The sequence below is a fragment of the Limulus polyphemus genome, unplaced genomic scaffold (genome assembly GCF_000517525.1).
Source record: "Limulus polyphemus unplaced genomic scaffold, Limulus_polyphemus-2.1.2 Scaffold6763, whole genome shotgun sequence".
NCBI lineage: Eukaryota > Metazoa > Arthropoda > Merostomata > Xiphosura > Limulidae > Limulus > Limulus polyphemus.
The window spans coordinates 17,392-28,695 of record NW_013672373.1 but is presented as its reverse complement, the minus strand read 5'-3'; the positions used below and the strand labels follow the sequence as shown (position 1 = coordinate 28,695).

The 11,304-nt window shown below is 30.9% G+C and overlaps 1 protein-coding gene across 1 annotated transcript in view; it reads left to right on the top strand.

The window, feature by feature from the left end:
• Positions 1 to 552: 552 nt before the first annotated feature.
• Positions 553 to 11,304, top strand: part of LOC106474050 (replication factor C subunit 1-like) — a gene marked incomplete at its 3' end in the record, with an annotated part of 27,086 nt that continues 16,334 nt past the window's right edge. Inside the window, exons 1-7 of the mRNA XM_013934735.1 lie at positions 553 to 1,059; positions 3,228 to 3,350; positions 6,719 to 6,767; positions 7,254 to 7,346; positions 7,727 to 7,896; positions 8,153 to 8,254; positions 8,402 to 8,615. Coding sequence (XP_013790189.1) covers positions 1,048 to 1,059; positions 3,228 to 3,350; positions 6,719 to 6,767; positions 7,254 to 7,346; positions 7,727 to 7,896; positions 8,153 to 8,254; positions 8,402 to 8,615 — 763 coding nt within the window. The remainder of the gene's footprint in view (positions 1,060 to 3,227; positions 3,351 to 6,718; positions 6,768 to 7,253; positions 7,347 to 7,726; positions 7,897 to 8,152; positions 8,255 to 8,401; positions 8,616 to 11,304) is intronic.

Here is an 11,304-nt window from a genome sequence, read left to right as displayed (position 1 = left end):
TGCAAGCGCAATTTTACAAATTTTAGACTGATGGAAAAAACATCTTTTCAAGTAACATGTCTGAACTTGGATTTCAATCGTTTAAACCTGTTAAGCCATACATTCAAACAAACAATACTTACGAAGATTATATAACTTTAAACGATTTCGAACACCTAGTGTAGTTCTACGCAGAATAAAATGGAGAAGGAATCAAAATTTTAAGCTTTTCCTTGTGACTAAACTTTATAAATAAATAAAATAAATCAGGGCATTCTAAAACAGATATGTAATTGCTAAGCTTAAACCTTTAGATATAAATTATCATTTGCTTATGCGTCTTTCAGCAATAAAAAGTATTCAAGTAAAGACGAAAAATAATTTCTTAAGAAAAACTCACACTGTTATTTTTATATAAAATCAATAAGCTCTCTGTTTTTTGTTTTTTTTAGTCATTTTTATAATTTAATTCAAATAAGGTGAAATATCAGTAATTTACAATTTTGTAAATTGTGTATTTTCTTTCCATATATCATCTAGGTTGAAACGAACAATAATAAATTATTTTCAACTAGCGCGCTTTTCTCACATGTACGATAATGTTGTAAATTTTTTGTGGGTTTTGTGTAGTAAGGTTATTGGTGTTTTTCTTTTCTGATTTTATGGAATCAACATTTTTTGTTTATACCATGAACCATACGGCTATAAATATTATTATAGATTTTACTTCGTTGGCTTTGAAAGATTAATAGTAACTTTATTTTCCGATTCTGTTAGTGTTGTGGTAATTGAACTTGATAATTGTCAGTGCTGCTGCTGATTGCAGTATAACTATAAATTAATTTTGTTATTATTAGAATCGTAATCACGTACTGAGGTAGTACCACTAGTAGTACAAATAATAGAGCTACAACATCAACTTTGTATGGTACAAAACGTAGGCCAAGTTTCATGTTTTAATTGCGTGTTTTAGCTGAAGCTATACCGTACAGCCTACGTTGTACGATTGAAGGAGCTTGAACAGTTTTAAATTTAAGCTCGGAACTAAAATATACGTAATAGTTTATCATGGCATCAAAGGTAAGCAAAGATATATTTTATTATTTTTTGTACTTGGAAAAATGTTTCACTTATAATATGTTGGGTTTCTGTTGTTAGATACTTATTAATTTAATTTTTTGGTGTTTATTTTTATTTAACTATGTTGAAAGCCTGAAATCTGTTTGTTGTTTCTTTTTTTGGGGGGGGGGGGTATATTTGCTTCTTACATACTGGATAATGTTAGAGGTTAATTCTTTCAGAATTTCCCCCAAATTTTCTCTGCACAGAATCTGTTTAAATGTGTATTACATGATTTATTATATGTATAAAAATGACTTTTATATTAGTTTACTTTTGCTATCCTTCAGAAGTTGGGATGTGTTTAAAACGTGTTTTAAGGTATTCAGGATGAATAACTGTTAGATACAACTTACAAATCATAAAAAATATACATTGCATAAACAACTGCATGAGGAAATTGATGAAATTAACATGAATTGTGTAACAATTTCCAATTTTTTTCAGTGTTTAATGAATATACTCTGATTTATCTTTTTTTTGTATTTTCATTTCAGAGGTGTTGATGTAAACAGATTTTAAGAAACAGGTTATATGTATTGTTGATATAAACTGATTTTATCAAATAAGAACTAGCAGGTTATATGACTTAGATGTTCCAGTATAAGTAACATAACCAAAGGTAACAAGAACAAAATAACATGCAATATAACATATAAGTGTTTCAGCACATTACTAGTGGTATAATTCTAAATGTGATAATATATTCAGGTGATCCAGTGTGTTAGGAAACTATATACAAATCAACTACAAAGCTATATAGAATTTTGTTTGTTTGTTCTTGTTTAATACACGAGAGTAAAGTATATCTAAGGTTACCGATATTATGGCTAACAAGGACAGGGTTTAATATGTTATATTAAACTATTTTGAGTGCAAATCAACAAGTCATATCACAATCACAGCTGATATGAAGCTGCAGTGGAACTGCCTGTTCTAGAACTACATTTTAACGTTGTTATGACACTTAATATTGATTAGTTTTTGAAAAAGGCATCTAACAGCCCTTTGGTATGAAATATTGATATACTCTGTTCTGATTGGAGATTTAGAAGTTCCAAGATAGAGAAATCCCTTGTACTTACTGGCATTAGAAAACAAAGGAATCTAAATCATCAACTTGGGAAACCAGGACCATCTATAAGCAAAGCGTGGTGTACTGTAGCAATAGAGAATTCACAAACACAAATGTCAGTAGCAAAGGCATCCAAGTGTTATAGGTAACAGTACATAACATAATCAAGAAATATCTCCATCTGGAAACAAGGCCAACAGAGTATGGCCAAGATAAGGCTTCCAGTCATACCTCCAATTCAAATTTCACATACCTCAAGTTGCTGGAGAATGAAATATATATTCATGCTGTTCCATATGGAGACATACTGGTGAAGTTGCTGAAACACAGCAACTATCGATTTTTGTGCTATCAGGTTGTCATCCATGTACACTAGATGGCTTATGGAAAGCACATGGAAAGATATTGTGCTTTGTACATGACAGCCTCAAAGCAGACTCTTTTTGCAGTGGGAAGTATACTGTTGGACTATTATCAAGGTGCATGGTTGTCAGATAAGCTGCAGTGTTTCCGATACTTGCTTGTACCGGTCCACAATGTGTTGAAAACACTGACACGTTTCTTTCAATATTTGATGAATAAAAGTCAGCTAAGTCTACCTTTTCTTTTTCGTTTTTGAAATAAATTGTTTTTTTTTGTAATTATTGTATTATTTTACTTATGTAATTAACAGATATTTTATTTGGAATGTCTGTCTCCGAGAATGTTTTTGGGATTTTACTTGTCCATGATTACCAAAAGTCTGGGAACCACCGAGATAGGGCACGACTGGCTGTGGTGCTTACACTGTAATGACGTGACAAGGCTCCAAAATAGTTTGATATAACAAGCTCAATTCTCTAATAATTATTGTTTTTTTTGTATTGAACCTGTTAATAAGTGAGAAGTGTGTTCTTGCTGGTGTTTAACATTTGTTTTATTACTATTATTTGATATCATTAAGAGAGAGGCAAGTTAATGTGCTTTTGCTACCAATAATAAGTTGTAGACGTGCAGTCATATTTTGTTATTGTATTTATATTTTGTCATTGAGAGCTAATGTTTCCCATATTAGGATATAAGAAGTTTTTTTGTCCCACGCTATGGATCCAAACAGCCACCCCAGTCAACAAAAAGTGAAAATAAGCTGGCAAAAAAATGTGATGCATCGCAAGAGGCCAAGTTTAAAAAACAAAAGGTGAGAAACCTAATCAGTCAATTATAGGATAGTCTGATTCATTGTTAAAAAAATGTAGTTGATAAAAGTAGAAAAGTTAACAGGGAAGAGGAAATGTTAAAACATTGCAAAAAAAATAGCTGATTTCAATGGCTTACTGCTGACTAAGTAATGCACTTTGAATTTTAGAAGCCTATATTTGGACTTAAAAACATATATTGCTTTATACATACTAACTACACTATTTAAAAACATACACGTGTCATAACAGTTTTAAAAAACGTTCATGGTTTAGCTTGCTATCAGATTCCATGATCTTGACAGAACTGTTAATTTTCAGTCTTCTCAAAATTTATTTTAGGGACTTCAATGTTGAAAACAGAAAAATCATAAATAAGGGAAGTAAAGGTCAGCTTTTGAAAATATGTTGATTACCATTATATTTAAGTAAAACTTCCATTTAGGAACTTATCGCGGATTTTTATTCATGGAAATATATATATATATATATATGTATATATATATACACATATGCGTTTAATGTCAACATTGCCATTAGTCTCATAAAATTTGGTATTATCATATATCGTGCTTTACTGGATGTTATACATTTCAAACTGGATGTTACAAGAAGCTCTGGATTACAACATCAGTTGTTTGCTATGTGTTGTAACACACTCTGACTTTTACAACTTAGCCGAATGTGGACGGGGTTAGTTCATTTACCAATCCTGTATTGGAGAAAGAATGTTTACTATAATTCTGAATTTACTTTTAGTCAAATGTACAACTCTGTTGTACAACAAAAAATCCAAGACGTATTTGTACTTAAGATTTGTCCGCAAGTTCTCAACATCAGTCTAATTCAGACACAGAATGCAAGTTGATGTATATATGAAGAATAAAGATACTCTATTGTACAGTTTGTATATTGTATTTGCATAACCTCTAGAACTTCTGAAATGCATATCTACTGTTGTTTTTTTCACTATTGCTGTATATTATATCTGGTATTTACTCTCATCGACCATGAACTGTTGATAAATGACCTATGTAGGGTAAAATTAACAATTCATAACTCTGACATCAAATACATAATACAATGTTGAATGGCACTCTGTAGAAGGTCATGGCTTGTGCACTTTGACCCCCTTCCATGCACAAAGGCTTGTTGTGTAACTTGTAGTTTCATTTTCTTTTATTTGGGGGGTTCATATGGCCACACTGTATCATTAGTTTAATTATTCACGTAATGTGGAGATGATGTACATTTTAAAACAGTTAATTAAACCGTTGAACTTTTAAGTTTTGAATTAATAATAATCTGTTACTTGGACAGCTGAAATACTTGAAAACAATAATAATTAGAAACACTAATTTTGATTAATTTGTGACAATTGATTTGATCATAATTCTAATTGATAAATTAGTTTACATGACACTAATTGATGTTCATAGGTAGTCGAGTTGATTGTTCAGTTCTAATTCCCAGAAATGCCATTTTGAAATATTAACAAGGATTATTACTGCTACGGTGGAAATATTTGCCTGTTTAAATTACTTACATTTGATGTCTGGTAAATGATATATAGTATGTGAAATGTTTTAAAAGTGTGTTAACTGAAAGGCAGGATCAGATACACATGTACTAGATGAGGATGTACGAGTTGAATGTATTGTAGAACAGTTAACGTATTTACAAATTGGCCAGGGTAGAAATATTTGCCTTAACTTCGTGATCTATTTAGATGACATACATTTGTTGGCTTATGTTGTCACTTTGTTTCTTTGTCTTCAAACTAGTGCCCTGAATTATAAACAAACTCTGCTATTTTTGTTTCTCAGATAATTTCATTTAGTTCAGCTTTTGTTATTAGCCTTTATTTTTGTATTCATTTCTGGAATCATACCAACATTGATTACGGAACATAAAACTTTTTGTAGTCTTATTCTTTACACAAAAGCTTAGCTAATGAAAATTTTGGATGTTAAAAAGGATCTAGTAAGTTAAATAGAAAGCAACTTTTCATGAGACGAAATTCTTGGTGGCAGTGTTTACACTTGATTGTTCAGCATGCAGAGAAAACTACATGTGTTTCCTGAGGTTTAGCACCAATAGTGTGAGTGTGAAACCTACTTTTAAAAAAAAGTATTTTGCCCTACCAATATGTTTGTACCTGTTTTCAAAACTGTTCCAATGACTGAATGCCATGTTAGGAATTTTGACTCTTCTAGTCAACCCATTTCAATTAGGAATGTTTTCTTCATTTTAGTACTAGCTGTGTGTTTTTCTCAGAATTATTGTTGGCTTAGATAGTAGGCTATCATTTTGGCCATTTAGGAGAATCATCTTATTACTCCTAAAGCAGTGACTTGGTAAACAGCTGATGAAAGCTAGGGAGTAATTTGGTTTTATGATTTATTTAATGCTAAAAAACAAAGTTTCATCATGCAGAATCTTTTAAAATTCTACATTCATAAAAATATATTAAGCTTTTGTGACATTTACCGTCTATATTACCAACATTAATCAATAATTTATATTTACTCATGATTTTACAGAATGTGACAAGCAGTATTTACTCTTGATTTTACAGAATGTTACAAGGCAGTATTTACTCTTGATCTTACAGAATGTTACAAGGCAATATTTACTCTTGATTTTACAGAATGTTACAAGGCAGTATTTACTCTTGATTTTACAGAATGTTACAAGGCAATATTTACTCTTGATTTTACAGAATGTTACCGAGAATAAATATTGCCTTGTAACATTCTGCAAAATCATGAGTAAATACTGCCTTGTAACATTCTGTAAGATCGAGAGTAAATATTTCCTTGTAACATTCTGTAAAATCAAGAGTAAATACTGCCTTGTAACAATCTGTAAAATCAAGAGTAAATATTTCCTTGTAACATTCTGTAAAATCATGAGTAAATACTGCCTTGTAACATTCTGTAAGATCAAGAGTAAATACTGCCTTGTAACATTCTGTAAAATCAAGAGTAAATACTGCCTTGTAACAATCTGTAATATCAAGAGTAAATATTACCTTGTAACAATCTGTAAAATCAAGAGTAAATATTTCCATAATCTTACAGAATGTTACAAGGCAGTATTTACTCATGATCTTACAGAATGTTACAAGGTAGTATTTACTCTTGATTTTACAGACTTTAAATAACACAGAATGGTAGCTTCATTTATGAAAATTTGAATTTGTGTTCTCATTTAATTTGTTTTTTTAACTGATATATAAATTGTTTGCCATATGTAACGGTTCAAGTGTTTGATGACCCGATCATTAACATGTGTGGGTAAACTTGTGTGTATGAATGAAGAGTGTATGAATGAATTATATTGCAATAAGTATATATTTTTATTTCAGGAAAATGGATGTAACAAGAAAAAGAAGAGAGCTTGTATTATTGAATCAGGTAACCAAGAAAGTTGATAGCCTCTGGTGGCATGAAACTTAACCAAATATTCTTTTTAATTATAAAATATCATTGAGAGTAGGTTTTAAAGATTTTTGTTTTGAAGTATTGTGTTTTTTCTTGCACATAACAACACTGTCCCAAGGAGGAACTATTATCTAAGATAAACTGACAAAGTAGTATAACCTTGCATTACTTGAAGACTTGCTCCATTTGTTGGACTTGTACTCTTGGAGAGTAAAAACACTATAACATAAAGACTTCTTTTTTAGCTCTTTTTCAATGGTTTGTTTTGTTCTTGAATTTATTTTTAAACTTGCTTACAGGAAAGGCTAAAAATGTATCGTGACTTTGTGGTATTATCAAGATATCTATTAAGTTTTTATTTTTATTTGGTGGTATCACTGGGAGTTAGAAAAGTCATTTTTTGTTGATCTTTCTTCTGTACGAAAAACAAAAATTTTAAATTTTCCATTGTATTACTAGATTCAGACGAAGATCCATTGCCTATAAAATTATCAAAACATGAAAAGAAACGTGATCAAGAGAAAGTTGATGAAATGGAGACTGTTAATTCAGGTGAGCTTGTAATTTAAATGAGATGATTACTGAAAACGAAAGATTAAATATGGAGCTCCCAAAACTTGTGGAAGATTATTAATAAATATGGAGCTCCCAAAACTTGTGGAAGATTATTAATTTGCTTTTCTAATATTATTTACAACTTTCGTTAGTACATGTGTCATTGTTCTCGTTAAAAATGTGTTTGTACTTAAGTTTTTATCTACATTCAGGGCCTTTTATATCTGTTAACTTTTCCATATATTTTTAATTTGAGTTTGTTTTTTAGGGTAAATTCTAGGTTTGCATTTGAGTTTATGCATTACATTGAATTGTCTTTTTGAATTGATATGAGATTGTACTCTCACTCTACACAAAGATCTATTCATGTATATTAGATTCCAGTAGTAAACATCTGAAAGAAACCCGTCCAACTAATTCAAAAACAAACAGAACTTCACAAAAACAAGACCCGTCTAAGCTGAAACCCATCTCAGTGGATGATTTTTTCGGTGATGTTCCAGTGAAGCGTTCGCCGAAGAAATACATTTCTTCAAAGCCAAAAGTGGTATGTTTAATCATGATACAAGGACTAGTGTTGATAAAAGTATTGTAACTTAAAACTTACTTAGTTAAAGTTGTGTTAAAATTAAACGTAAGTTAAACACAGTGAAATGAGATGCTTACGAAGGTGATTCCATATCAGGAAGCTAGTAAATCCCAAACATCCTCCTTTTGTTGAATTTAAAAAAAAAACAGCCTATTATTGAATCTTTGTTGACTTGTATCAAAGTATACAAAATTTATTGTTTTATTTCAACTAGGAATATTCTGTTGAACAGAAGGAACCATCAAAAGAAATACATGATGATGAAGATTTTAAGTGTACGCTGAAGCAGTTAGATGAAGAGAAGCTTGATAAACAGGTACGAAAATGATTTATCATCTCTTTTACAAATGTCTAAAAAGTTCATTAAATATTTCTGTAATAAAAAAAATAAAATATATAGTAGTTCCCATAATGTTTATTATTGTAAGTTATTTAATGTTTAATGGATAGTTTGTTTTGTTAGTGTAATGTTAAAGAGCCATCAAGAAGAATAAGTCCCAGAAAAATAGAAAAATCAGAGGCCAACAAAACTTCTCCAAACAAAGACCCATCAAGAAGAGCAAGTCCTAGAAAAATAGAAAAACCAGAGGCCAACAAAACCTCTCCAAACAAAGACCCATCAAGAAGAGCAAGTCCCAGAAAAATAGAAAAACCAGAGGCCAACAAAACCTCTTCAAGTAATTGCCTATAAAATATATTAAAACATAACAATGGTATTTTAAATATCTCCTCAATAGATCATCAGAACTTTACAATACTATACAGTGTTTCCTTTTATAACAATATCTATGTAATGACTGAGTCACAAGTTCTGGGAATGTCTGTAAATATCACAGCAAAAAGATTGAATTTCTTGTTCTTCTTTCTTCTGCTTCATTTTTATTACATGATAACTCATAAACCAAAACAGTGGTGTCAACCAATTTCACTTAAGTAACATCGTTTACACTAAAAATTATGATTTTTTTAAAATTACTACTGGTTAATAATACTTATAAAAGCAGGTACTCTGTTTGAAACTATGTCATCATTACCCCTTAAAGTTAGCTTTTTTACAGAAATGTGGTGTTCCTTAAATAAGCTTAAGTACAGGGTGAAACAGGAATTGCCAGCCAATAATAGATAAACAATAAATATTACAGGTGGAACCTCATTGTATTTAGAACTTGGTTATAAATACAACCTTCCTATGTCTATTGAAACACTGTATTAAAAACAAGCAAAGAATTAACATATAGTAATATATGTATATATATAACTATTCAATCACAGTTGAGTTTAATTTATCCATTTTTGTTTGTCAACATTCCACTACATTACGTGCCTGTCTTGTTATGTAGAGATGATATAAATGTCATCCCTACATCTACTGTATTTTTCTTTACTTTACTATGATATATTATAGTACACTATCCTACAAAGTAATGTACTACAAGCAGTATGGATGTAGTACAGAAGTATAGTGTACTAGATTAGATGTACTTCACTAGGCTTCCCGAAAGTGTTCTGTCTCAAGAATAAATAAAACTAAAATTAAGAGTAACGAATAGTTTTATATTTTGGTTTTCAAGTTTATACGTCATGCTGTGTTGTAGCTGACAGAGCACATAATTATTCTCGTGATTCATGGCATGCGCACGTTTTACTGACGTCACAATAGCATAAATTGCAACATTAAGCGTCCCATATGTTACGTCATTTTAGTGTCTACTTACCGAATAACAGACAACACACTACTGTATAATGGTGAAAGTGGTTAAAACAGGTGACCCCTCAAGGCGGCCTTCGGCCCCATTTCCTGTAAATTAAATTATACTTCCCTAACTTACAATGTAGTATGAATATAGTAGAGTATAGACACAAGTGTAGTATACTATATTACACTATACTTCTCTAACTTACAATGCAGTATGAATATAGTACAGTATATATACACAAGTGTAGTATACTATATTACACTATACTTCTCTAACTTACAATGTAGTGTGAATATAGTAGAGTATATACACAAGTGTAGTATACTATATTACACTATACTTCCCTAACTTACAATGTATTATGAATATAGTAGAGTATATACACAAGTGTAGTATACTATATTACACTATACTTCCCTAACTTACAATGTAGTGTGAATATATTAGAGTATATACACAAGTGTAGTATACTATATTACACTATACTTCCCTAACTTACAATGTAGTGTGAATACAGTAGAGTATATACACAAGTGTAGTAAACTATATTACACTATACTTCCCTAATTTACAATGTAGTGTGAATATAGTAGAGTATAGACAAAAGTGTAGGTATAGTGTAATATAGTATAATATATTCATACTACATTGTAAGTTAGGGAATAGAGTATATACACAAGTGTAGTATACTATATTACACTATACTTCCCTAACTTACAATGTAGTATGAATATATTAGAGTATATACACAAGTGTAGTAAACTATATTACACTATACTTTCCTAACTTACAATGTAGTGTACTACAATGTGTAAGTAGATACAACAATGTAGGAAGAGCGCCTATATAACATCATGTTAAATGTTGTTGTTTTTCTTAAGGTATTTGCTATTCTCTGGTTGGATGTTTTTGTCTTTATATTGGACTTTTTGGGGGCCGTCGGCTCCGGGAATATTTTTCCCGGGTTTCCAGCCTTCTCAATGCGTACGTACCTCAGAGTTTGTACTATTACATACTTAGAACCGAATCATTTCGGTATATCTGGCAGATTATTCACACTTCCTTCTGTTACGTCATATTTCCACTCCTTCGTTCGAACACTGCTGCCTCTCTAAGTAATTCTAAGAGCCAAATGAGCGAAAGCAAAGGAGAATATGTTATAATATGTCAATCACACTATGACTGCAATGTCCAATGCGCAATATTATGGCTTGTCAGTCTGGCCGGGGTACAACAGACAATTTATTCGTCTACGTGTTATACATATCATCATTGATCAAGAACACCAACTTTTAGGGTGTTATCATTGTTCAAGAACACCAACTTTTAGGGTGTTATACATATAATCATTGTTCAAGAACACCAACTTTTAGGGTGTTATACATGTCATCATTGTTCAAGAACACAACTTTTAGGGTGTTATACATATCATCATTGTCCAAGAACACCAACTTTTAGGGTGTTATCATTGTTCAAGAACACCAACTTTTAGGGTGTTATACATATAATCATTGTTCAAGAACACCAACTTTTAGGGTGTTATCATTGTTCAAGAACACCAACTTTTAGGGTGTTATACATATCATCACTGTTCCAGAACACCAACTTTTAGGTGTTATACATATCATCGTTGTTCAAGAACACCAACTTTTAGGGTGTTCTACATATC